This window comes from Bubalus kerabau, chromosome 17 (assembly GCF_029407905.1).
Source record: "Bubalus kerabau isolate K-KA32 ecotype Philippines breed swamp buffalo chromosome 17, PCC_UOA_SB_1v2, whole genome shotgun sequence".
NCBI lineage: Eukaryota > Metazoa > Chordata > Mammalia > Artiodactyla > Bovidae > Bubalus > Bubalus kerabau.
In genome coordinates this window covers 47980635-48008623 of record NC_073640.1, presented here as the reverse complement: position 1 = coordinate 48008623, position 27989 = coordinate 47980635, and the positions used below count along the sequence as shown (strand labels likewise).

The 27989-nt window shown below is 52.8% G+C and overlaps 1 protein-coding gene across 1 annotated transcript; it reads right to left on the bottom strand.

The window, feature by feature from the left end:
• Nucleotides 1-4: 4 nt before the first annotated feature.
• GPI (glucose-6-phosphate isomerase) lies at nt 5-27949 on the bottom strand. The gene is made up of 18 exons (XM_055551895.1): nt 27756-27949; nt 26675-26765; nt 26271-26339; nt 24725-24844; nt 18121-18204; nt 17849-17995; nt 17042-17113; nt 16536-16580; nt 15130-15183; nt 5123-5183; nt 4427-4470; nt 4160-4312; nt 3201-3330; nt 2971-3047; nt 982-1110; nt 691-766; nt 531-597; nt 5-413 (listed from the first exon to the last, which is right to left on the bottom strand). Exons 1-18 carry the CDS (start codon nt 27875-27877, stop codon nt 281-283), a joined length of 1674 nt encoding a protein of 557 aa, XP_055407870.1. The 5' UTR covers nt 27878-27949; the 3' UTR covers nt 5-280.
• Nucleotides 27950-27989: the final 40 nt, after the last annotated feature.

Genomic DNA, 27989 nt, shown 5'->3' with positions numbered 1-27989 from the left:
GACCTCCTCTGTGACATCTTTATTTTTCTTCCTGGTACACGAACAATAAACATAGATGAGAAAAATCAGTTGCACTGAAACACTTCAGCCAACTGTAGAACAGAGAGGGTGTGGACACTGAGAGGGCAGGGGTTGCAATTCCAGACCAGCTTCCCCCAAAGGGCTCGTGGTCCAAGCCCAAAACCAGAGGGTGCTCTGGGCAGGACCGTGCAGTGCAGACTCTGGGCAGGCAGACAAGAAGGACCAGTCACAACAGGGACTGCTGCTGGGCACGAGTTTATTAGCTTCTGGCCTCGCGCTCCTGCTTGATGAAGTTGATCAGCCCATTGGTGGAAGAATCATGAGAAGTCACTGGGCTGCTCCCATCAAGCTCAGGTTCAATTTTCTTAGCCAGCTGCTTTCCCAGCTCCACTCTGCCAGGGAGAGGAGAAAGAAGGGTATGAGGAGGCTTCCAGCATTACTAGGGAAATCCACAAGCCAACTAACTTTTGGTAGGCATTCCCTACCCTGCCCTTGAGCCAGCAACTCACCCCCACTGGTCAAAGCTGTTGATGTCCCAGATGATGCCCTGAACGAAGATCTTGTGCTCATACATGGCTGTGGAGGGGGGTACATGTTGAGGGAAGCATGTTAGGGTTCCCCCAGCCCACTCAGACCTACCCCAAGCTGAGACCGTCCCCGCTTACTCACCAATCAAGGCTCCAAGAATGAATGGCGTGAGTTTGGTGAACACTATAGAGTTGGTCGGGCGATTTCCTTCAAAGACCTTCAGAAAACACCCACGAATGTCCCCCAGTTAGTCGTGGTCCCCAACTCTTCAGAAGGGAAGCACACCCTGCCCAAGGCTGGGGTGGGCATGTCCGTAAGGACAGTGCCCCCTACTGTGCAGGACAGGACAGTGCTCCCCGGCCACGGCCACATGACTTTATCCTTCCAATTCCAGGATGCCACCCCAAAGCCCACTCTAAGAGAAGCACTGACCTTGTGGGGCAACAGCTTCTCAAAGTCCTCTGGACTCCTTCCAGTAGCCTGTAGCTCCTTCCGGGCCTCCTCTGTCGACTTCCCTCTCATCAGGGCCTCAGTCTGGGCCAAGAAGTTGGCCAGGAGGATCTGATGAGAGAGACATCAAGTACCATCGTGAAGCACTGTGTGAGCTTCAGGCAGACAGATGAGACTGCCTGGCACTGCCCAGTCGGGGTTAGTCTCAACAGTTGGGGTCAGCCCGATTGCCTCCGACTCTAGAGCTTATTTGGAACAAGCGGGGACAACAGAGCACATCCAAGGACACCAGAAACTAGCTAACGACAATAAGTACCCTTCAGGGACTGTACTACTTGCTGAGGGCCCTTTTAAGAACTTTACCATGGTCTATCTTTTAAGACCATGACGGGCAGAGGCATCATCTCTCTTTTCTAGCTGAGCCTCAGTTTCTTCAAGTCAACAGCACTGAATCCCAGCCAGAGGCACAGAGGGGAAGACAGAATTCAAACCCAGGACACCGAATCCAAAGCTTGTGCCCACAGTAAGTAACCTGTGCTACTCTGCACACCCGAGATAAGGCAGGAGCAGTCCTCTTTAAGGACTCTTGTCCGGAGTGGGGTGGTTTTCCCCTTGCTGCCATGGCAGACAAGATCTTGAATCCCTGATCTTTGCCCCCTGCTGTTAATCCCTGTGTACACAGCATGGCAAAAGGGATTTGGTAGAGAGAGGGATTTGGAGCTAAGGTTACAGACCTTAAGATAAGGAGATTATCTGGGTGGGCCCAATGTAATCACATGGCCCTTAAAAATAACAGAAGGGGAAAGCAAGTGAGTCATCCTCTGACATGCAACTGAAGAGGCAGGACAGAACTAAAGCATCAGAGGGACTCAGCCCACCCCTGCTGGTTCTGAGACCAAGAGCCAAAAGGGTTTCTAGAAGTTGAGCATGGCTCCCAGCTGTGAGCAAAGAAACCGGACCTTGGTCCTACAACCATAGGGAAATGGTAAAACTCAACATTCCAAAAACAAAGATCATGGCATCTGGTCCTGTCACTTCATGGCAAATAGATGGGGAAACTGTGGAAACAGTGAGGATTTTATTTTGGGGGGCTCCACAATCACTGCAGATGGTGACTGCAGCCATGAAATTAAAAGACGCTTGCTCCTTGGAAGAAAAGCTATGACCAACCTAGAGAGCATATTAAAAACCAAAGACATTACTTTGTTGACAAAAGTCCATCTAGTCAAAGCTATGGTTTTTCCAGTACTCATGTGTGGATGTGAGAGTTGGACTATAAAGAAAGCTGAGCACTGAAGAACTGATGCTTTTGAACTGTGGTGTTAGAGAAAACTCTTGAGAGTCCCTTGGACTGCAAGGAGATCAAACCAGTCAATCTTAAAGGAAATAAATCCTGAATATTCATTGGAAGGACTGATGCTGAAGCTGAAATTCATACATTGGTGACCTGATGTGAAGAACTGACTTCTTGGAAAAGACCCTGATGCTGGGAAAGATTGAACGCAGGAGAAGGGGATGACAGGATGAGATGGTTGGATGGCATTACCAACTTGATGGACAAGAGTTTGAGCAAGCTCCGGGAGTTGTTGAGAGACAGGGAAGCCTCGTGTGCTACAGTCAATGGGGGTCACAAAGAATCGGACACGACTGAGCGAATCAACTGATAGGGAAATGGATTCTGCCAACAAACTGAATGAATGACGAAACGGCTGCCCCCGAGAGCCTCCAAAAAGGAACACAGGCCCTGCGGACACCCTGACTTCAGCCTGAGCCCTGAGCAGCGACCCAGCAAGCGTGATGGACTGGGGCCCAAAGAAACCAAGACAATAAATGAGTGTTGTTTTTAAGCCACTAAGCTTGTGGTGACAGGAACAGAAAACTAGTCGCTGCTGACTAACGCATCAGTCTTAAGAGGTCTGGGTGTGATGTGAACCTAAGATAGCTGAAGAGGGTCGGGAAGAGTGTTTTTACCTTGTGATGCAAACCCTTCCTTATGGGGTGCTGGCTCTGGACCGGGATGAGGAAGTCGCAGGGTATCATCTTGGTACCTGTGAAGGGTACGGCAGTCACTCAGGTCCCTACCCCTACCATGGGAGCCACCCATATGGTCTCCAGGAGAACCCTCATCTGATGGAGGGGGCTCTGCCGGCAGGCCCTCCCCATCCCCAGTAGCACTCCTGCGCAGGCCAGACGGGCCCTACCTTGGTGGATGAGCTGGTAGAAGGCGTGCTGGCCATTGGTCCCTGGCTCCCCCCACACAATGGGGCCCGTCTGGTAGTTCACACGGGTGCCGGACTTGGTGATGTACTTCCCATTGGACTCCATGTCACCCTGGAACAGGGCCAGAAACCCAGCCCTCGATCTGCAAGTCTTACTCTTCACAAACCATCCCCAAAACCTGCCTGGGACGCACCAGGCGTGCCTGCCCTGCCCCGTGCGATATCCAAAGGCACGATCCTTTTACATCCTCACCTGGGAGGGCAGAGATCACAATCTTTTTGCCTTTGACCCATGACCAGGAGAAGGTAGGAATGGAGGTCCAGGGAGGACCCACGACCAGGGGAAGGCAGGTATGGCAGTACAGGGAGGACCTTCCTAAGAGCAGAAACTAATCACAAAATCTTTAAGTGATTTCTTAAGGCAGGCTGGGGTCCAGGCTGTACTGCATTTGAGGGCCATCCCCGAAACCAGACTCTGGTCTTGGGGGGCCTCGGCCCCTCCTCCGGTCACAGAATCTGCTGCTTCAAGGGGGCTGTGGAGATTCCAGGGGCAGAGGGCTGTGAGGAGCCCAAAGAGGCACCACAGACTGGGTGTAAACTTGCTTTTCTGGAGGGAGACAAAGGCAGTGCAAACTACGGGGGTCCCAGGCTGTGGCCCCAGCCTAACAGGTGATGTCCAAGAAAGAAGTGACCCGGGTGAGGCATATGCCCTGAGTCACGCCAGAGCCTGACCAGCCACAACGCCATGACAGCCAGTCATGCCCCTCCCATGGTAGCCCAACTTGACTGACATGGATCCTGGTTACGGAGATTCACCATGAGAGGGGGAGCACAGGTGGGCCTTGGACATGCCTGAGGCTAACGGGGAAAGGCCCTAGGAGGAGAAGTAACCTGGGCTAAGGGGGGGCCCCTGACCCAAGGCCTGGCTTGGCAGCTGGTACCTGCTGGAAGTAGGCAGCAAAGCGGTGCAGGTACTGGTCATAGGGCAGCATGGCGTGCGTCTCACACCCAAAGCAGTTGATGTACCATATGCCCAGCAGAGCCAGCAGCACGGGGGCGTTCTTCTCCAGGGGTGTTGTGCGGAAGTGCTGGTCCTGCAAGGAGACCAGGGTGGACAGGGGCTCAGCAGCTGCTGAGGGGGAGGGAGCTGCACCAACCAACATGTCTCTGGCCGGCGCCTGCTGGAGAACTTGGGCCTCAGCACTTACCATCCAGTGAGCTCCTGAGAGCAGCTGCTCGAAGTTGTCAAATCCTGCAACACAAAAGCAGCGTCAACAGAAATGATCGTGCCCTGTGCCTCCACCTCATGCGAAGAGTTGACTCATTGGAAAAGACTCTGATGCTGGGAGGGATTGGGGGCAGGAGGAGAAGGGGACGACAGAGGATGAGATGGCTGGATAGCATCACTGACTCGATGAATGTGAGTCTGAGTGAACTCCAGGAGTTGGTGATGGACAGGGAGGCCTGGTGTGCTCTGATTCATGGAGTCGGACACAACTGAGCAACTGAACTGAACTGAACTGTGCCTCCAGGCCATGAACACAGCTTCTTCTAGAACCAGGGGAAGGCTGGAGGGGGAGCCAGAAGCAACAGGATCTGGGAGGACGAAGGCCTGTGGAAAGCCTGTCTAATCAGAATCAGTCCTGAGCTCAAAGGCAGCTGTAACTCCACCTGGCATGGGGAATGAGCCAGACCACAGTTGTGAGGGGCAGGGAGAAAGGCCAACCTGCAAATCCCAAGGGTCACTCGGCCTTTCCAGTCTGACCTGGGATAAAGGGTCCCATCAAGGGCACAGAGGCCAGCAGCCTGAGGGAACAAGAGGGCATCTGGGGACATGAGCCCCACCCCTACCTCAGACTGCAGCATCGTCTCCCAAGACAGAGACATAAAACACACACACTCACCCACGTGCAGGGCAATGGAGAGTCCGATGGCTGACCACAGCGAGTAGCGGCCTCCCACCCACTAGAAGAGACAGGAAAAGGCACTGAGGAGAGGTTGGCACACCCCGCCCCCCCTCCCTCCTGCCAGGAAACTTGTCCCCAGGAGCCATGCTCTTCTACAGGTGCAGTTCCAAGGGCCTGGCCCGACCCACCTCTGAGAAGCAAGACAGCAAGCCGGGTGCTGGCAGCTGTTGGGCTGACCAACAGCACTAACTACACATGGACTGGCCAGAGCCACAGACTCGACCCGAGACCTTACTGTGGCTGGTCCGGCCTCCCCAGACACTGCCAGACCCAGGCCTCATACCTGAGCAAGGTCTGCCCTCCCCAGACACCGACAGACCTGGGCCTCATACCTGCACAGGTCCGGCCTCCCCAGACACCGACAGACCCTGGCCTCATACCTGAACCAGCTCCAGCCTCCTCAAGACACCGACAGACCCGGGCCTCATACCTGCACAGGTCCGGCCTCCCCAGACACCGACAGACCCAGGCCTCATACCTGAGCAAGGTCTGCCCTCCCCAGACACTGACAGACCCGGGCCTCATACCTGCACAGGTCTGGCCTCCCCAGACACCGACAGACCCAGGCCTCATACCTGAGCAAGGTCTGCCCTCCCCAGACACTGACAGACCCGGGCCTCATACCTGCACAGGTCCGGCCTCCCCAGACACCGACAGACCCAGGCCTCATACCTGAACCAGCTCCAGCCTCCTCAAGACACCGACAGACCCGGGCCTCATACCTGCACAGGATCGGCCTCACCAAACAAACAGATCCAGGCCTCCATACCTGTACCAGGTCTGGCCTCACCAAACACTGACAGACCCAGGCCTCATACCTGCACAGGTTTGGCACCCCCAGACACCGACAGACCCAGGCCTCATACCTGAACCAGCCCCAGCCTCCTCAGACACCGACAGACCCGGGCTTCATAGCTGCACCAGGTCCGGCCGGCCTCCCTAGACACCGACAGACCCAGGCCTCATACCTGCACAGGTCTGGCCTCCTCAGACACCGAGAGACCCAGGCCTCATACCTGAACCAGCTCCAGCCTCCTCAGATGCAACAGACCCAAGGCCTCATACCTGCACAGGTCCAGCCTCCTCAGACACGGACAGACCTGGGCCTCATACCTGCAGAGGTCCGGCCTCCTCAGACACTGACAGACCCAGGGCCTCATACCTGCACAGGTCTGGCCTCACCAGACACCGACAGATCCAGGGCCTCATAGTTGAGCCAGGTCTGGCCTCCTCAGATGCCAACAGATCCAGGGCCTCATACCTGCACAGGTCTGGCCTCACCAGACACCTACAGACCCAGGGCCTCATAGTTGAGCCAGGTCTGGCCTCCTCAGATACCAGCAGATCCAGTGCCGAGCCCACCTCCTTGGACACTGACAAATCAGAATCCCATACCTGTGTCTGGTCATGCCTCCTAGGACATCAACAGAACCAGTGACTCATACCTGTGTCCAGCCTCTGTAAACACTAACAGACCCAGCACCTTCTACCTGTGCCCATGCTTCCCTGAACAACGAAAAACCCAGCACCTCCTACCTGACTGTGGCCCTGCTCCTCAGACCCAATGCCTTATACCTGGGTCTGGCCTTGACTCTTCTGACAGGAGATCCAGTGCCTTGTACCTGAGCCCATCCCCGACTCCCAGGCTGTACTGACACACAGCTCCTACCTGTGCCAGCCCTGCTTCCGGGGACACTGACAGGCCCAGCAGCTCATACCTGGGCTTGACTGATCTTCCGCCTCAGCCCAAGACAGACCGAGACCTACCATCCACACTGTGTCCTCCCATGCCACACTGCAGATTCCACTTTGTATCATCAGTGGAATCCTCAGAGCTCCAATCACATCTTCCTAACAACTATTTACGGAGTACCCACCAAGTTCCTAGCATAGGCAATGCCAACAATCCATGGGGGTGAAAGATATAAATGAAACAACCGTGCCAATAAATGTGAAAATGAGATAAAAGTGCTTAGAAGACAGGAATACAATACTGAAACCAATAATGAAAGGACTCTGAAGGTGCTTCAGCCTGGATGTGGAGAATGGGCAAGTATTACTCAGGGAAGCACAGAGGGAGGAGGATTCCGGGAGCCAGAACAGCATATGCAAAGCTTCTGTAGCAAGAACAGCCTTTCTCAACAGTGAGAGAATTAAGCCCCACAGAAAATGCTTTGAATGACTTAGTTTCTCCATACTCCCAAGGTTGACCCAAGGCTAGCATCCTTCCAGATGCAAAAGAGAGGTACTAATTCATTATATCCAGCTAATTCATTATATCCAATGGCTGCCCTGGGGCATTAGGATTTAATTCTCTCCTGAAAGCCCACTGAGAAAGGCTGGCAGGAAAACGGGCAGCACAATTTTGAAGATGAAGGAAGGAGTGATAAACTGGTGGGCAGAAGCGGAGACGCAAGGATGGAGAACCAAGAAGTCTGTAGGTGAGGTGAGAAGGGAAGCAGGAAACCACACGGGAGCCCCAGTGGTCGTCCAAAGAGTGAGGTTTCCCTGGAAGCGGGTGGTGCGGATGTATAGCACTGATTCAGGATGTTCGATTAAACAGGATGAATTGGCAGAATGAGAGGATCAAGAGTGAGAGGATCAGACGTTTCAGCTTGGGTAATAAAGATGAGTATGATGGGGTTCTTTATTTAGAAAGGCTCTGGGTTTGGGGGAACCTGACCTGACAGTCACAGTCCCACAGACCACACTATGCCTGACAGAGGCTCTCAGATCTCACCCAATAGACTTAAACCCAGAAACTGGACTGAATAGACGGCCAGGGCTCAGACTGACAGATTCCAGGCTGCTGACCTTGGCTGAGGGCAGGGTCTCAGACCTGACTTTTGTTTTGGGAAGAGCCCAGCAAAGCCAGTATCTGATTTGAGCCTCTGAAACATCAAGCTGCAGACACAGATCGCTAGACCTCACCTTTACCTGCAGTGAGTGCAGAACACACCTTAAAGATGTAGCACCTCAGTCAGTTCTAAGTTCTGAGCCTCACGAGCCTCAGACCTCACCTTCTCCAACCAAGTATAATCCAATCTCTTTCCATACTTGGTTAGTTCAGACCCTGCCAACCAGTCCCCAGTGTGACAGACTACACCCCAGACTGGTTACAGATCCCCTGGCCTCCACAACACTGCCCATCACACTGGACCAGGGTGCTAAGGACAGGTGGCTGACATGGCTCAGCATATGCTACCTCTCCTACCTGAACCCAAGGGCTCCACAGACCTCCCCAGGCAGACCTAGGTATATATACCTACGATCACTCTGGCTTTCCCTCGATGACAGTCCACGCTACCCACTTAAGTGTCCTGATCGATCCTACCGTTGGGGGTCCCACCTGTGTCTGAGTCACCTTCTCAGGCCTTACCAATCACACCAATTATGTATTTCTGGGCTAGATCTTGCCCCATTCATTTCATCTAACAAGTCCAGGGATGCCAACTTATACCTGAACCCTGGGGCAAAAACCCACCTAAGATCATGTTTACATACCTCTGCCCATGTGACCCTGATCCTTAGGCCTTCTCAAGACTACACCTGGCAGACCAGCTTTGCCTTCCTGCCTCTGACCTGGGCTCCTGAGAACACACTTGCTGGGCCAGCTCTGCCTACCTGTACATGACCCTGGATCCTCTGATCATACCTAGCGGACCAGCTCTGCATACATGTACGTGACCCTAGATCAGACCATACCTAGGGGACCAGCTCTGCCTGCATGTATATGACCCTGGCTTCATGTGCAGTACCTAATGGACTAGCTCTGCCTACCTGTACATGATCCTGGACCTCCAGACCATACCTGGCAGACCAACTTTACCCACCTGTACATGACCCTGGCTCCCCGTGCTGTGCCTTGTGAACCAGTTCTGCTTACCTGGGTTTAACTCGGAGTCCTCAGGTCATACCGACCACAATTCTGCCTGCCTGAATGTGACCCTGTCTCCTCAGACTACTTAGTAGACCACCTCAGCCTACACGAACCTTACCCTGGATTCTGTCTATACCTGGCCCATGAGCTCTGCCTACCTATGTGTGACCCTGGGGCCTCAGATGGCATTTGGTAGACCAGTTCGGCTTACCTGTACTTGACCCTGGTTCATCAGACCACGTCTTGTGGACCAGCTCTGCCTACCTGACATAACCCTGAGTCCGCACCTGGTGGGCCACCTCTACCTACCTGTACTTCACCCTGGCTCCTTTTGCCATACCTACCAACCAGATTTGCCTCTGACCCAGGCCCCTCAGAACACACTTGCTGAGCCAGCTCTGCCTACCTGTACATGACCCTGGATTGTCAGACCGTATCTAGGGAACCAGGTTTCATGTGCTATACCTAATGGACCAGTTCTGCCTACCTGGATACTACCTGGACCTTCAGATCACACCTGACAGCCCAGCTTTGCCTACCTGTGCTTGACCCTGGCTCCTCAGACCATACATTATGAACCAGTTCCACCCACCTGTACATGACCCTGGCTCCTTGTGCTACCAAGTGGACCAGCTCTGCTTACCTGGGCTTAACCCTGGATCCTCAGACCATACCTAGCAGACCAGGTCTACCCACCTGACCATGACCCTGGCTCCTCAGACCACATCTTATAGACCAGCTTTGCCTACCTGTACGTGACCCTGGGTTCTGAGGCTGTACCAAGCGGGCCAGCTCTATCTCCCTAAATTGACCCTGGCTCCTTGTGCAAACCAGCTCAGCTTACCTGCAAGTGACTCCATCTCCTCAGATCTTACCTAGTGGATTAGCTCTGCCTACCTGTGCTTGATTCCGGGTCCTCAGACCATACCCAGAGGACAGTTCTGCCTACCTGTACGTGACACCAGCTTCCTATGCTGTACCCAGCAGACCAACTTTGCCTGCCTGCCTCTGGCCCAGGCTCCTCAGACCACATCTAACCAGACACCTCTGCCTACCTGCACACAACCCTGGGCAGACCATACCTGACGGACCAGTTCTGCCTACCTGTACGTGACCCTGAGCCCTTGTGCTGTACCTCGTGGGCCAGCTCTGCTCACCTGTGCACCTGACCCTGGCTCCTTGTAATACACCGTGTGGGCCTACCTGTGCTTGAGTCCTCAGGCCATATCTAGCGGACAGTTCTGCCTACCTGTACATGACCCTGGATCCTCAGACCACACTTGGTGGACCAGCTCTGCTCACCTGTACACAATTCTGGACTCTCAGACCATACCTGGCAGACCAACTCTGCCTACCTGTGCTTGACCCTGGATCCTCAGACCATTCCAAACAGACCAGGCTCTGCCTACCTGTATGCCCCTGGTTCCTCAGGCCGCACCGTGTGGGCCACCTCTACCTACCTGTTCTCAGCCCTGGCTCCTTGTGCTGGACCTGTGCTCTCACCTGTGCTTGACTCTTAATCCCTGGACTATACTTAGTGGACGAGTTCTACCTACCTGTGCTTGGCCCTGGATCACTGGACCATACCCAACCACACACCTAGACCACATCTACCTACCTGTTCTTGACCCTGGCTCCTTGTGCAAACCAGCGCTGCTTACCTGTGCGCGACTCGATCTCCTCAGACCTGCTGCCTACCTGCGCTTGATTCCAGGTCCTGAGACCCTACCCAACGGACAGTTCTGCCCACCTGTACCTGACCCTGGCTTCTTACAATGTACCTAGCACAGGCTTTGCCTACCTGTGCTTGACCTCAGTCCCCAAACCATACTGAGCAGATAGCTCTTCCTACCTGCACATGACCCTGGGTCCTCAGACCACACATTACGGACCAGCTCAGCCTACCTGTAGTTGACCCTGAGTCCTCAGATCATACCTAATGAACCAGTTCCGCCCACCTGTACATGACCTGGCTCCTTGTACTGTACCTAGCAGACCAACTCTACTTACCTGTGCTCAACTCTGAGTCCTCAGACCATACCCAACAGAACAAAACAGTTCTGCCTACCTGTACACTCCCCTGGACCTTCAGTCCATATCTGGCAGACCAGCTTGGCCTACCTGTATATGACCCGGATCCTCAGACCATGCCCAGCAGACCAATTCTGTCTACTTGTTAATGACTCTGGCACCTTACACACTGTACCCAGTGGACCAGCTCTGCTTACCTGTGCTTGACTCTGGTTCTTCTTGACATGTGACCAGTCAGTTCTACCGACCTGAGTCAGTTCTACCGACCTGAGATTGACCCTGGCTCCTGAGCCTGCAGCTGGACAACCTTGCCTCTACCTACCTGTGCATGACCTTGGGTCTTTCAGCTGCACATGGTGAGCCACCTCTGGCTACCTGTGCTTGTTCCTGGCTCCTGAGGCTGCTCCTGACAGGCTAACTCTGCCCCAGTTCAGCTTGCCAGAGGTCATCTAAGACATTCGGTTCTTTCCTGGACTTACCTGTGACTTTTGAGATTTCACTGGACAGACCCAGTTTCCTGAACTTGTTCCACAGACTTTACCTGACAAACTCTATTCTACTCACCTGTGCTTAACTCACCCTGTGAGATCCAAGAATAAAACCTGTCCCCTATGCAGACTCCAGAGATCTTACCTGAGAAACTCAATTCCACATACCTGCATCCGGGCACAACTCATCATCATGAGACATCTGCCAAGAAGCAGTTCTACCTACCTATCTTGACCTTACCTGGGAGATCCAGCTCTATTCATCTGGGCCCAATTCCAGCTCCTGAGATCTCACCTGAGACACCTCCCTCTATCCACCTGTCTTCACTGTATATTCTCAGAGATCATCTAAGAAATCCAGTTCTTTCTAGATAAGCCTAACTCTGTGCTCCTCAGGCCTCACTTGACAGATCTACCTACTTGTTCCTGACCTCAACTATGGGACAGAATTTAATGAACCCAAACGTGGCTTTTCAGCCTACTTCCAGCTTGCCTCTGGCTTACAGACTTAACCGAAAAACTCAGTTCTATCTATCTGCACTGAACCTCAGCTCCTCAGATTCAGAGTACAAACCAGGGACTAACCTCAACAGCTCAGACCTCACCTGTTCAGGAACCAGGAGTACAAGTCTGTCTCTCACCTCAACTCCTTCAACCTTACCTGACATACCTGCTCTGCACCTGAGACAGACAAAGAATTCCCGAACCTTCCAGATGGATGGATGCAGTGCTCCATCTCCTTGCCTGACTCCAGGTTTTCAATCTTTTCTCAGGGGCCCCTGGGCCATTGCCCTGAGCATCACCAGAACTGCTCGGACAACAACTGAGGACATAGTTCTGACCTGGACCCAATCGTGGATTTCTAAGCCCACCTGTCAGACTCAGCTCTGTCTCTGACTATCTTTGGCTCCAGTGTCCTTATCTGACCAACCCACTTCTGCCCAGATGTTGTCTAATCTCAGTTCCTCAGGTCTCCCCAAGAGACCGAGTTATATACACCTTGTCTGATTCTAGCTTCTGAGACCTCAAACAGATGTAGCTTTACAGATGACCCCTAGCAGACCCCTCTGTACAAACCTAACCTGAACAGACTTTTTCCGGAGACCTGACAGATTCCTGGCTGCTTGTCGTGGCCTGAGGGAAGCCTGGTGAGAGTCCGCTGGTGCCAAACAGGGCCTGAGTGACTTGTGCCTCTGACACTTTTAGAGACCTTTGTCTACCATTAGCCTCTCACACCACATCTTAGTGACGCAGCTCCTCAGCAGTTCACCTGTCTTCACCTGTCCCAACTCCCCAGTCCTTACCTTTGATAACCAGGTACCTTCCTACCATTCCCTCATCTGCGCACCTCAAACCCTACCCCAGCCAGACCCCAATGCCACTGACACGTCCTGGGCTGGTCATGCGACCCCAGAGGCCCCGACAACACCCTGAGCTCTGCCTGTCTCACTGGGTCAGGACGCTGAGAACCCAGAGGCTCACCTGGCTCAGGGGACTTTTCCATGTTTGTCTCGTCTGAGTTCTAACAGCCTCGCTTGAGTGATCAGCCATCCAGTACCTGAGGCTCACTCTCAGTCAGAGAGATCCCACTATATATACCCATCCTGAGCTCACAGATCCAGGTCTAAGTACCTGTCCATAATTTTGGCTTCTCAGATGCCACTTGACAGAATAAACATCTGAATTCTTCCAGAATCTCCCCTGTACCTTTACCCATCCTGGGGCTGCCTCTTTAGACATCATGTGCACCTGTCCTGGCTTCTCTTCAGACAGCAACAGCCAAAATGAGCTCCCCAATATGTGCTGACTCTGGCTGAGCCCTGACAGTCCCCCCAGTTTACCACCTCACCTCTGCCTAAGCCCGACACTCAAGGATGCCCCATGGACCCTGGACCATGGCTGCACCCCCTGGACACAGCTGAGCAGTCCTCACCACTTACGCCAGACTGAATTCTTCCGATCTTACCTCAGCGCCAGCACAGTATCCCTGTATCTATTCTGATGATTCTCTCTCACCTGAGAGACCTAGGTCCAGAAACTTCACCTGTCCCTGGCTCCTCAGATGTCACCTTCTCAATTCAGCAATATACATGCAGGTCCCTCCAGGTATGTCTGGCCTGGCCTGAGACCTCTACTGTGCCCACTCGAGGCACTTGGACCTCACTAGCCAGTCCTAGCTCCATGTTCCTGTGTTCCTAGGCCTTACCTGGGAGACCCAGGTCTCTGTTTAAGCCACACTTCAACTCATCTCTTCAGACTGGGTGGTTACAGGCAGTGAAAACCCAGGCTGGGACACAGCCCCGCTCTGCCGGACTCCTTGGCTCACGGGAGCCCCCGCACGGCCCTGACCACCACCTGCTCAGGCTCGAGATCCCAGGGAGGAGGAGGAGGATGGCGCCCCTTCCTGTCTCAGGCATGCATGCAGGAGGATGGCGCCCCTTCCTGTCTCAGGCATGCATGCAGGAGGAAGGCGCCCCTTCCTGTCTCAGGCATGCATGCATTTGTTAGCAGCTGCACAGTCCCTCTCGACCGGGGCTCCTCATCTGAGCCATGAGACGCAGACAAGGATCTGAGTGACTCTTCTCAATTCTTCCAAGGATGGTACATAACTAGTCCCATTCTGGAAAGAAGTTAACTCATTACACACAAGAGACATCTTAGGGTACGAGGGCTAAATTCTCTCCCAGACTCCAAGGCCTTTACAGCTTTCAAAGGAGGTTACATCTTCGGACGCTGCCACTCAGCAGAGAGCTTGCGGTATAAAGGCTTGGAATCGGCCCCAGGGGGAAATCCCTCGATTAGAGGATGCTCTCTTAGGTACACCTGCCAAGGTCATGTGTTCGAGTCACACCCACTGCACCCACACCACTCCCTGCACTGCATCCCTGCATCCCAAGCCTGCCTGCATTCTGCCGCCAGAGCCTTTCCTACACCACGGCTGCACTCAGGCCAGCCGCAGAGACAACTCTGGCTCACTGCTTGGCACCCACGGTGGCTTCAGCAGAGATGAGCCTGTGGGACCACCCGCGGCTAGACTGGCCCACAGCTCTGCCCCCCAGCAGTGCTGGCTCTACAAGCTGCCCAGCGGGGCCCCACCCGGCCCCAGGCCTGGCACCTCCTCTCTGCCACCTCCAGCTGCCCCTGCAGCTCCTTTCCAGGCGTGCCCAGTCACACTCCTGCCTTGCCCTGCCCCTTGGCCTTTACAGACTGAGGCTGTGGTTCAGAGAAAGGTCATCACTGAGAATAACTCACAACCTCAGCTCACCGAGGGGGATGGGGGTGGCTCCGGTTACCCCACTGTGGGTGCTACTGCAGGCACCCAGGGGGGTGTCACCCTGGCCCTGAAAGCCCCCCTCGCTGGGAGGGGGGCCATATCCTGACTGAGCGAAGCTGCTCCTGCTCCCTGAGGACCTCCTGGCCTGTCCCAAAGCCAGGCATACAGCAGGTGCTCAATAAACGTTGACCTGACTCCATGGGCCCCTCATCTGTGGCTTGACTTAGCAAAGGACATAATTCACCCACCACAGGCATGTGCCATTACTTACATCCCAGAACTCGAACATGTTTTGAGGATCAATTCCAAACTCCTTCACTTTGGCCTAAAAAGGGGCAAAGGGAGAGAGAAAGAAGAAGCCGGGATTAGCTGCATGAGAACCTGCAGGCATGAGGAGTCATGCTGTCCAAGCTTCAGGAGCAACACACCTTCCACAGAGCCCTCACTAGGGTGAGGCTGGAGCCACCTGTGAGCCCAGGGCAGCACCAGGAGACGCCCACCCCAGAATCAGATGTCCGGCCAGCTCACACCCAGCACATCGGTGGCCTGGTACTGGCCAAGCCCTCCTGCTGAAGGGGAGCTGCACACTCACTGCAAGGTCCTGGCCCCCACGCTGCTCTGCAAGAGCCACCGCCCAGACCCAATCCCCGGGACATCTGGGAAACCGGGCCCCAGGCTGGAACCCGAGCACAGGCAGGGGCCACCTCCCAGGCCAGGGAACAGACAACCTGGACACCTGCCCAGCCCTTCCGATACTGGGATGGTGACTGAACCCCAGGAAGCCTTCAGGGGATGACCAATCTTATTCTATCCTCTACAAAGACAGGGTCAGCAGCCCCCTCCCTAGACCTCACAGGAGACGCCCTACTGACCAGCTCTACCTGCAAGAGGCGGACAGCTGTGCTGTTTGGCCAGCCCTAAGATGTCCTTCTGTCTCCTCTCATAGGCAGGTGAGCACTGGAGGCATGGGTGGGGGTGGCACGGAAGGAGTGGGAGTCCAGAGAACCTGGGTGTGGTTCCAGTTCAGACCGCCCAACACAAGGCCCACCACAAAGCCAGTGTTCAACCAGGTTTGCCTTCCTTCTGATTCCGGGAGCAAAGCCCCAACTCCCACAGGCCTGCCCCCACCCCTACCTTGCACAACCTGGGGCCAGGAGGAGCTGGCACATGGGTAACCACGTTCTAATCTTTACATCACTGACTCATACAATCACTGGGCAAACTCACATCCCTTCACTGGGCTTAACTAACATCCTTACGTGAGAAATAAGCCTGGTATGCCACAGTCCATGGGGTCGCAAGAGTTGGACATGACTTGGCGACTGAACAACCACCACCCGACCCGTACCTGGCACATCTCGTCTAGGGAGAGGCCAGTGGCAGAGGCCAAGGGAGGTCACACATGTGGAATGTTGTGGTTATCAGTCAGGCCCCGGGGAACGGGTGGGGTTAATGTGATCCCTCTGACTGCAAGCCCCTCATGGAGCAGCAGCAGTTCAAAGTGGCAAGTATGGCTTGCAATTCACATCCCCCATAGGCAAGCAATCCTTCTTGGCTGAGCCAAGATCCCTGACGCTGTCAGCACATGTCAGCTCATGTACTTGGAAAGGCCATGACCCTGACCTGGCCAGGGCCCCAACCCAGGGTGGTGGTACAGGAACCCCTGTGGGCACTTACAGTGTTGGTAGACAGGGCAACAAAGTGTTTCGCGACTGCAGAAGGCTGCAAGAGATAAGCCAAGTTAGACCATACTCACCCTGGGGACCACCCCCAGGGACAGTGACCCTCCTGCCTCTGGAGAAACCCAGGCCCTGGGTGGGGCCCACCGCCCCCAGTACTCGATTCTGAGGCTGCTGAAGGAGGCCCAAATCAAGGCAGAATAGGCAGAGGGGTCAGAAGCTGGCTGGCCCATCCTACCTCATGGGTACACGAGGCCCAGGATGCCTCCCCTGTAAACTTGGCAGGGCCAGGGGTAGAGAGGCTCCACAGGGCCAGTAGCCTTAAGGAAAGGGACCTCAGAAGTTAGAGCAGGGTCTGCACCTTGGGCTTGTCTGGGCTGGCAAAGCCAAGTATCTTAACCAGAAAGGCTGCCTCCTGCTGCCAACTTCAGGGGAAACAGGGCTACAGGGCTGGGCAGACCCACTCTGTCCTTCCCCGCCTGCCCACTGCCCATGAGCACTCACGTCCTTGGCCGACAGGAGAAACCACTCCTTCGCTGTCTCTGCGTTCGTGATGGTCTCCTGGGTGGTGAAGGTCTGCAGAGAGTACAGCAGTTGGTCCTCAGCTGATACAGTCCTGAGCCGAGCTCAGCAGCGGAGGCCACATGGATGCCCAGTTATCACACGGAGCAGCGCGTGCGGGTCGGTGAGTTGCTCCACATCACCTCCGCCCGCATGTCCTCAAAGCCCTAATTACTGTGTATCTGGGGCAGAGGCCTAGAAGCAGCAGCGTCATTTTGTGATTCCAGAACTTCAGAGGAACCACAGGTCAAAGGTCAGAACATCCGCCAGGAGAGACGCTGTGGCCTGGGGCTCCTTCAGCCCAGACCTGGCTGTATCTCAAAACCCAGATGGAATTATCCATAATATTTAATGTGCATGGACATGAATAAACAGGATATAAATGACAAAAAAGCAAAATGCTTACGTTATCTGGGCCTGGCTCTGGGATGAGAAAGGAGCAGACGTTAGGGACAAATCTCTGAGAGAGACAGGAATGGTCCTGGGCTGAGCCCAGATTCAGCCAAGTGAGTGCTTCAGATAGAGGCACACGTGGACCAGTGTGGGCTTTCATCGGGTGAACTGTGTTGGCCACCAGATAAGGAACGGTCTGAGGGAAGCTGTGCCCACCTGAGCCACAGAGCACAGCTCATTCAGAGCAGGCGGGAGGGTCCAGTGTGCAGGGCAGCGGCAAAGCACCCACTCCCCCCAACCCCTGCTCCCACCCCAGCGCAAAAAGGCTGGGAGACAGGCCGGGGCTGAAGCTCGTACCTTGGAGGCAATGATAAAGAGAGAGGACTCGGGGTTCAGGGTGGCCAGCGTTTTGGCAATGTGAGTCCCGTCAATGTTGGAGACAAACCAGACCCGGGGACCTTCTGAAGAGTAGGGCTTGAGGGCTTCAGTCACCATGAGGGGTCCCTGTGGGGAGATGGAGCATCAGAAAACAAGATTCCACAAGTGGTGAGAACAGCCAGGTCCCATCTCTGGGGGAACCCAGGCCGGATGGGACCCCCTCCTCTATCCCAAGGCAGCCCTCTCCTTACCAGGTCAGAGCCGCCAATGCCGATGTTGATGACGTCCGTGATGGCCTTGCCCGAGTACCCTTTCCATTCACCACTCCGGACACGCTGGCACAGAGCAGGGAGATGTCATCAGCCCAAACCCCGGAGTATAAACCGCTGTTCAAAAGCATCATTACTTCTGCATCCTTACACCTTAGTTCCAACTTCCAGGCCCTCAGAGAGGCCTACTGAGACCATAGTGTCACATTCCTGCCACACTCAGGCAGGGACTAGACCCTCATCATCAACTAGACCCTCGTCCATCACGATTAAGGGTAGGAGGGAGGGGCGATATCCCCATCTTATAACCAGCAATGTTATCAGAATTTGCAAAAGCAGCATGAACTTCCAGCAGAACCTAACATGACAGAGGCCAAGAGATGTGAAATGCCAAGTACCATGACCAGTCTGAGCCAGGGACAGAACGACAGACACGCAGCCAGCCTCCACGTGCTCCTAGGGAGTCCTGCCTCGGCAGCCACACACTCTAGAGGTGTGGGTGCAGAGTGAGCCCTACAGAGGTGTGGGTGTCGTGAGCCCCCTGTGCTGCATAGGGCTGTGAACGTGAAAAGTGAAAGTGAAGTCGCTCAGTCGTGTCCGACTCTTTGCGACCTCATGGACTGTAGCCTACCAGGTTCCACCGTCCGTGGGATTTTCCAGGCAAGAGTACTGGAGTGGGTTGCCATTTCCTTCTCCAGTATAGGGCTGTGAACCCACCGGAATACTGCAAAAGTGATGGAGCAGGACTTCAGAAGCCGGGTCATGACAGACCGTGCAGCTTCTGCCTCGCTCTCTTAGATCACTCACTTTGGGGAAACCATGTACGACGTTAAAAGAAGACATGGTTGTGTGAAGAAGCCACTGTGGTGAGGAATGGTGGCCTTCTTACAAAAGCCAGTGCCAACTTACCACCCACGAGTAGGAACCACCTTGGAAGAGAACCCTCCAGAACCCTTCAGATAACTACAGCCCTGGCCAACATCTTGAGTACAACCCTCAAGAGAGACCTCCCCGCTTCCCCTGAAAACCAAGACCAACCAGTTAAGCTTGAGTTTCTGACCCATAGACACTGTGTGTGCGTGCGTGCGTGTGTGCTAAGTTACTTCAGTCATGTGAGACTCTTTGCGACCCTATGGACTATAGCCCACCAGGCTCCGCTGCCCATGGGATTCTCTAGGCAAGAATACTGGAATGGGTTGCCGTGCCCTCCTCCAGGGGATCTTCCCAACCTAGGGATCCAACCCATGGCTCTTACTTTCCTACCCTGGCAGGTGGGTTCTTTACCACTAGCGCCACCTGGGAAGCCTCCATAGAAACTTCAAGATGGTGAATATTTACTGCTATTTTAAATCAAGTTTTGATGCAATCTGTTATATAATAAATAACTAATGCAGATTTTGGCACTAGAAGTAGGGTATTACCATAAAAAAATTTAGAAATATGGGTAAAAGCTAAAAGAGCCCTCAGGAGAGTTAATAAAAGCCTGGAAGAGACTGTTAGCAGAGATTTAAAAGTCCTCGAGGGGGTTGCTGATGTAGATTTAAAGAAACAGGAGGAAAACATTATCGGGAATTGCAAGAAAATCCTTGTTATATAGTGAAAGAAGATTTAATAAGTGTTGACTGCATTAATCGGGGGAGGGTGAAGTAGGGCTTCTCTGGTAGTCCAGTCATTAAGAATCTGCCTGCCAATGCAGGGGACACTGGGTTCGGTCCTTGGTCAGAGAGGATTCCACATGCCATGGGGTAACTAAGCCTGTGTGCCAAAACTACTAAGCCCAAGCACCTAGAGCCTGTGCTCCACAAGACAAGCCTCCCCTCACTGCAACTAGAGAAAACGCACACGTAGTAATAAGGACCCAGTGCAGCCAAAAATAAGTAAATAATTTTTTTAAGTGGGGAAAGTAAAAGATGTATCTATTATGATCTGGATGACCTAGCTACAGAGTTTTCAGGCTGTTACAAATTGCCTGGCTTCTTAGTGCTTACAATAAAATGCAAGCAGAGAGAAATACACTTAATGTAGAACTTTTAAACAAAAAGAAGCCAGGAACTGTAGGGTTTGAAAATTCCCAGCCTCTCTAGGCAGTGATTCCAAAATTAAGAGATGGATGTGGCAAAGATCACATCCAAGGTACTGTAACAAAAATCTCAAAAGGTAAAACAGATTATGTAGCTGTAAAACTTCTGTTAAGATCTCAGTGAGAATTAAGGTGGTAACAGAGAATATTCTGGCTGAAGATGAGGGTTCCAAAAACTTTAAGAGTACTATCTTTGTGGTCTGAGAAGTAATGGTAGAAATTATCTTGAAGAAGTTTGTGAATGTAGCTTTTGTCTAATGAAGTGACCAACCCCTCTCCCCACCCCAGTAAACTTCATAGGAGACCAACAAAGTTTTAAAGATAATTGAACTGTCAGAAATATTACCAGTTTGGACTGAAAGGGACAGCGATGGTATAAAAGGAAAAAAATCTTTAAAAATCCACATTTCAGGTAATTCTCTGGCTGTCCAGTGGTTAGGACTTGGTGTTTTCATTGCCAGGGCCTGGGCTCAATCCCTCGTCAGGGAACTAAGATCCCACAAGCTGTGTGGCACAGCTAATAATATTTTTTAAAGCCCACATTTCTTTTAAACTTTTTTTTTTAGCCACATTGCATGGCATGTGGGGTCTTAGTTCCCCAACCAGGGATCGAACCTGTGCCCCCTGCAGTGGCAGTGTGGAGTCTTCACCACTGGACCAGCAAGGAAGTTCCCCTCAAAACCCACATTTCTATAGGCAGTAAGCAGACTGAAAAAACTAGGCAGTTACAAACACAAACTACCTTTCATGTAAAAAAGATAACTGAGAGCAAAGCCAAAAGCCTTGAGGAATGAAGCCTTGAGTCCTAACTAAGCATCTGGTGAATTTCATAACTGCTCTGGACCTGATGCTCTGTGACAACCTGGAGGGATAGGGTTCAAGAGGGAAGGGACACATGTATGCCTATGGCTGATTCATGTTGATGTATGGCAGAGGCCATCACAAAACTGTAAAGTAATTATTTTCCAATTAAAATAAATAAAAAAGAACTGCTTTGGATCAATGATTCCTATGTGCCTCTCACTTTCCTCCCTTTCTGCAAAGGAATTATCCTATATAGGTATCCTGTGCCTATCTCACCTGTATGTTGAGTGTGTGAGGGGAAAATAACTTGTCTATTTAATTCACATATCTTCAGATCGAAAGGAATTGCATTTGAGTTATGTTAAAGAAAATACAGATATATCTGAACCTAATTTAGATGATGAAGTTCTTGACTTCTAACTGACATTGTAATCTGATAATGGCATTAAGAGAAAGAGAATGGGGTATTTTATTTTGCATGTGGAAGGAAGAGGATGAATTACTGGGAGCCAGAAGGCAGACTGGTAACCAACATCCAGATGGTTCCCAGAGATCCTCACCTCCTGGCACTGCATTCATGATCTTGTGTAGTCCCGTCCCACTTTCATCAGAGTTGACTGGTACAACCAACCGGGTATTACAGAAAAGAAAGAGTAACTTCTAATGCTAACTCAAGGTAATAAAAGGCCTTGAGGCACTCTGCCTTGCTTTCTGTTGGAGCAATCGCTCTGGGAAAAATCAGCTACCTTGTCATGCTGCTGTTGTATAGTCGCTAACTTTTCAGATGCCATTTTCTCCTCCAGGGGATCTTCCTGACCCAGGATCAAACCCATGTCTTCTGCACTGGCAGATGGATTCTTTACCACTGACCCAACAGGGAAGCCCATACCTTACTTCATGCATTTCAACCTTACTTTCATACTTTCTTCCCAAAGCAGCTGCTTTCCATACATCCATGTTGGGATAAAATGGAGCTTAAAGCTCCATGCTGAATATATCATCATCAGGAAACAACTACATGGTGTGTGTAAGTAAAATACAGATACTTTTCAAGAATGCTTTTGGAGACAAGAACACTGATCAAAAGCCCCTAAGAGTACAAAACTATACTAACAAGCTTACGAAATAACACTGTGGAGTTATTTTTTTTCACTCATAGAACGTTCATGGTCTTTTTCCTTTTAAACTTTTTCTTTATTATAGAGAAACAATGTTAGATTTCAGAAGGGAATAGAAATACTTACGGACCTGCTAATATCTATACGTTTTTTTTTTTAAGCTATCTGTAAAAGATACTACTATATTCACCTTTCACAGGTTTCTAAAAAGTATAAAAGCAGCCAGGGTGTAACCATGCAAATATTCAATATAATGAGTACACTCAAATAGCCTGTGGAGAGGTTCACAAGATGAGGAACTAAAGCCTCCCAGAAGTTAGCAATAACTGCTGGTGAAACATCCTGGGAGAAGATCTTCCAGCCCCCATCAAGCCCTCAGATGAATGTGATGTTGGGCCAAAACCTTGACTAAAACCTTGTTAAGACTGGAGCCAGAACCAATCAACCGCAATGTTGACTGTTGTTTTCAGCTGCTAAATTCTGGAGTAATCTGTCACTCAGTGATAGCAAACTAATACACATGGCTTTCCCAAAACCAGTAAGACCTGGTAACTTTATTTCTTTTCAATAATAATCAACTGCCATGAGCACTTTTCCATCAACACAGAAAGGAAAATAAATTACTCAGCTTTTCAACCCTCAATCTCATCATCAGTTCTGTTATAATACGACATCCAAGAACAGAAACTTTGTGTATCTTTACTAGAACCACACATACTCTTTATTTGACCAGATGGTGTCTAAGGAAACCCACCAGTTCTGTAACTTCCCTTTTTGACTTCACAGTATATCCTGAACAGAAGAGCAGGTCAACGCAGCTGTAGGTCCCTAATTCCTAATGGTGCCCAGGACTACAGTATATGAACACACACTGATTTTACTGGTCAGTCCTTTGATAAATAAGAGCAGGCTGATTTTAGGTTCTGCCATGACAATCAAGGTCACAGTGAACATTCTCACCCAATCTTGGTGAACTTTTGCGAGCACAGCCCTGGGGAGTGTTCCTCGCCAGGGAAATGCTGCTATTCAGCAGCTTTTTCGTACTATAAATACCCATCAGTCTGAGTCAGGGACTCCAGCAGCCAGCTGTAAGGGAGGGTTCTCCTGCAACCAGCTTCCCAGACAACCAGTGCCACACACTTTCCACCTGGCATGCCTTTGCACACCAAGGTTGACCAAACAGAGCACCAGGCTTCATACAGAGCACAGCCGTTCTTGCGCTCACACCTGATAGCTGGAAACACCCTTTGCTGTTGTTGTTCAGTCACTAAATTGTGTCCCATTCTGCGACCCCACAGACTGCAGCATGCCAGGCTCCTCTGTCCCCCACTGTCTCCTGGAGTTTGCTCAGATTCGTGTCCATTGAGTTGGTGATGCTATCTAGCCATCTCATCCTCTGCCACCTCCTTCTCCTCTTGCCTTCACTATGACCTGTCTGACTTGGGTGGCCCTGCATGGCATGGCTCATAGCTTCACTGAGTTACAAAAGCCTCTTGACCACAACAAGGCTGTGATCCATGAAGGGGGGAAATGCGCTCCCCTCCACCCAAAGCTCATCACCAGCACCAACCACTATGAAAGGACATTCTGGAATTCAGATTCCAATCAGGATCCCAAGCCTTCCTCACCATGTGAAGTCCTACTTGGCTGCCTTTGCCTCTAGAATGGATGCCCAGATCACCTCCCACTATTTCAGTCAAAAGATGGCTCTCACCCAAAGTGACCAGACTTTGACCAGCCACACATGGTGGACACTGCCCCCAGGGAAAAGCTGACCAAAGCTTAGATTATCACTCCGAGAGCACGCATCATCCACGCACAGACATGCACAGGCCTGCCCAAACAGTCCAGCCCACAGATATCACGCTTGCTCTATAGGCTTAAGGACATCCACAAACTCTTGCAGAACCATCGCTGGCGTAGACACTAAGGCAATGGCAATATATATGGGGAACTCTACAGAAGGTCTCTGAGGCAACCCCAACACCCACAGAGGAAAAGGAGGCACAGTTCCGTGCATTAATGCTGAAGCAGGGACAAGCTGCATGTGTGTGTACATGTGTGGGTATGTGTGCTTCAAAGAAGAGACGACAGACAGGCTAGTGCACGCACGGGAAACCTGTGCAAGATTTAACAGTAAATAAAGACTGCCTCCGGAAATCTGGCAGGGGTGTGGTCAAGAAAATCCTAAGTTTTAAATTTTATCTAGTTCTAGACCAGGAAATAAGGATCCATGACTTAAGAGGTTACAAAAAGCAAGACTTTCCCCGACTATTCCACCCTCCAGAGGCCTCACTTTTCTTTTCAGATCTCTGTCCTGGCCAGATTGTCACCGTGAGCCCACAGGTGTTACAGTTCAAGAAGGAGGCTGCTCCATGGCTGCTAGTAGTGGTTTCCCCGAGAACAGGGTTAGGGGATCCGTGCCTTAGCAGAGACCCCCATGGCCAGCAATCACACACACTGCCCCCACCTCAGGTTATTGAGAGCTGGGGTCCTCTCCAAGGAGAGTGGAAGGGCAGCCCATCGGGACCCCTAGATTCCCAAATACAAACACACACATGGCTAGCGAGAAGTCCACCCATACCTGGCAGAAAGACTTCATCTTCTCCAGGACTCTGTTGACCTCTGGCATCACATCCTTACCATCCACCAAAATGGGTGCATTTGATCGGTTCCGAAGGGCCACGTGCAGCACAGCCCGATCCTGGGGGCGAGAGTCAGCGTGTGAAGGCCCTCGCCCCGGTGCAGCCACACACCCAGCTGCACCCAATGGACATCCAGGCCCTAAGGTCTGTTAAGTGTCTGGGCTCATACAGAGAACCCACTGTGTGTTCACGGAAGTAGTGACCACCCCCAGGATCCGGGGGAGGGGAGAAGCAAGGCAAGTGCCCCTTGCTGTATGTGCGGACAGTCACAAGGGGAGAGACCAGAATGGGCCTAGGACAGGCCCCGATGACCCGCGGATGTTCAGGGCATGAAAAGTCGAGGAAAGCTGAATGGAGTGAGCAAAGGCAGACTGGTGGCAACACAGGCCAGACACAAGCAGTAAGTGGCTGCAGAGGACCAATGCTCACGAAGCCCAGTCTCATCTTCCTGGTAAAAAGTTCATGGTGCTTGTTGGCACCTTTTGAAAAGTGTCCCGGCCCCTTGAATGTGGAGCAAAGCAAGCAACTCAACCTTCCCTCACCAAGTGTTCCATCACACCCACCACCGGAAACCAAAACAGATCCCAAGTCTGAGATAAGCGCCAGGCAGCTGGCCTTATCAAGTGAGAACAACAGTCCCATCGAGCTTCGGGCAGCAGAGGCCATGAAACAAACACATCTGAGACTCTGGAGGACAGGAAGGGATGATCTTAGGACTCCAACCCAGGGAGCGGATCGCTAAGGTGGAGGGCTTCATGTGACACCACCCTCACCCTGTCCAACCTCACTTCTGAGCCATGTTCTGTAGGCAATGAAATGACCCCTCCAGGAGGCCCTCTTTGATTGCAGCCTCCCTCAGACTGCCCAGCAGTGAAAGACAGGATGTGTCTGAATCCTGAATCTGCCACTTAGATAATGACATTAGATAAGTGACTTGATCTCTGAGTTTCAGGTTCCCCGTGTGTAAAAGGAGACTAGTAACATTATGAGTTTGACGCTCTGCATGCTCAGTGATTCTTATGCCTCCAAGGCTTTCACAGCGATTCAGGAACAGGGTGGCCCAGACCTGGCCCTGCCATAGCTTCCTGTTGACTCCTACCACTGAGGAGATTGATTTTGACAGGAGTCTGCTTTTCACTAATAAAACCTGCAGCAAGAACAGATCAGAGTCAATTTCTCTAACCATGCCTTGGGATGCCCTCTCCCTGCAGGCTTGAGAGCTGCTGTCCCCAGGCAGACATAGACACCGGAAGCCATCCACGCTCACCAGACCTAGACTGCAGGCTGGGGGAAGACACACCATGGGGTGTGTCGGGCCCTGCAACTTGCTTGAGGAAACAGACCTTCAGGTCCCTCGTTAAGCAAAAGCATTGCCTAAGAGGAGGAGTATGACACAAGGCGATGCTGCTAACAGTCAGACACACCCAAAGGGAACCAAGAGGCTGTGGAGGGTTTGCAGAGCCTGCTGTCCACTGGCCAGCTCACCTCAGTGAAGTTGATCTTCTCACCGGTAAACATTCGCTCCCGGGCAGCCTCCACACCCCTGGACTTAGCCTGAGAAGAGAAGACACTGAGACCTGGTCCCACCCACGACGGTCAAGAGTTCAAGCCCCCAAGCAAAAGGCTTGGTGCAGATCCCCAGTGGGACTGACGGATGGCTGCAGCCTGGCGCCCTCCCCCACTGCCTGGGAAGGGTCTGCTCAGACATCTGGGCACTGGGTCCCCTGGGATGCCAGTGAGACCCTAAGCCAGGGCAGGGGCACAGAGGCAGTGACTGAGATCTACTAAGAGAAGGAAGTAAACATGCTCAGGAATCTGGGGGCGCCAGGAGCCCTGCTCGCCTGCCACATCATGGGTCACTGGTCAAGCCTTCTGAAGCAGAACATTACCACGTCCACCAGCATCTGCATCACAGTCTCCGTCACCAGGTTCTTGGAGTAGTCCACCAGAATATGCCCATGGTTGGTGTTGAGGTTCAAGCTGCAGAAAGATAGCAGAAGCTGCCCACCACACCCCGTCTGCTCCCTAACAAGATGCTTCCAGAAAAAACATCCTCCCCATGCCAAATCCAAACAAGCCTCAGCTGGCCAGCACAGTCGTGTCTTCTGTCACCTGCCCGCCCACTGGGCTGACCTGCAGCAGGAGCAGCACAGTGCAAGTTGCAGACGCTGGGTGAGGGGCCCTTGCTCCCCTAAAACTGAGCTGGGGGATGGGAAGACAGAGTTGGGAGCGCTGCCACCATCTTGGCCAGGGAGTGATCATTCTGGCCCAGGGCTCCTGAGACCCAACCTACTCAGGGAAGGCCCCGGAGGACAGGGCTGGCCATCAGGGACCTCAAATCTAGCGCCACAGATATCCTCTGCCCAATACCTGCACCAATGGGTTGGCCATTCCCAACCCCCAAGATTTCCTCTTTTACCCCTGTTCACGGGTCTCCGGATCTAGCCTCCAGGGCAGGAATCACAGCCCCACCTCTCCAGCGTTCCACCACGACTCTCCGCAAATCCCAGGGGCCTGTCCCACCCTGACCACACCCTGCGGATGGTCCATTCTAAGCCAGGACCGCATGAAGTGGGGAGCAGCCCTTCCGCGCCTGCTGCGTCAGCGAGGGCCCTTGCTCACAACCGCGGAAGAATGGGCTGCTTCAGCCGGCCGAGACTGGTGGGCGGGTAGGGGAGGGAAGAGAGATGTCCCCCTGGAAGGGAAGCGGGGGGCGGGGGGAATGGGGAACTCTTCCAGATGAAGCTGCCGGGGCCCCGAGACCTCCAGCGAGCACCCGGAAACCTGCTTCAAGGAGGCGTCAAGGACGAAGTGCGGCCTGGGCCCAGGCCCGGATCCACGGCCGACCCCCACCCCCTTAACCGGGGACCGCCGCCCCGCCCTCCGGGCCCTGGCCCTGCACCGCACGGCCCCGCGAGCCGCCTCCCGGTGCGGCACGTCCGCGCCCCCGTTCCCGTCCCGCGCACGCACCTGAAGCGGTTAAAGCGGTCCCTGTCTCCTTCGAAAAGGCGGCGCAAGTTGAGGTCAGAACCGTGCTGCTCGTACCATGTCTTCAGTTTCTTGAACTCCGGGTTCTGGGTGAGCGCGGCCATGGCGTGAGTGGCTGGGAACAGGGACCCAGGCGAGAGCCAAGGAGGAAGCGTGGAGAGCGGCGCACGACAGGCGGAGAGCCCCGGAGCGCAGCGAGCTTTATGGCGCAGGCGC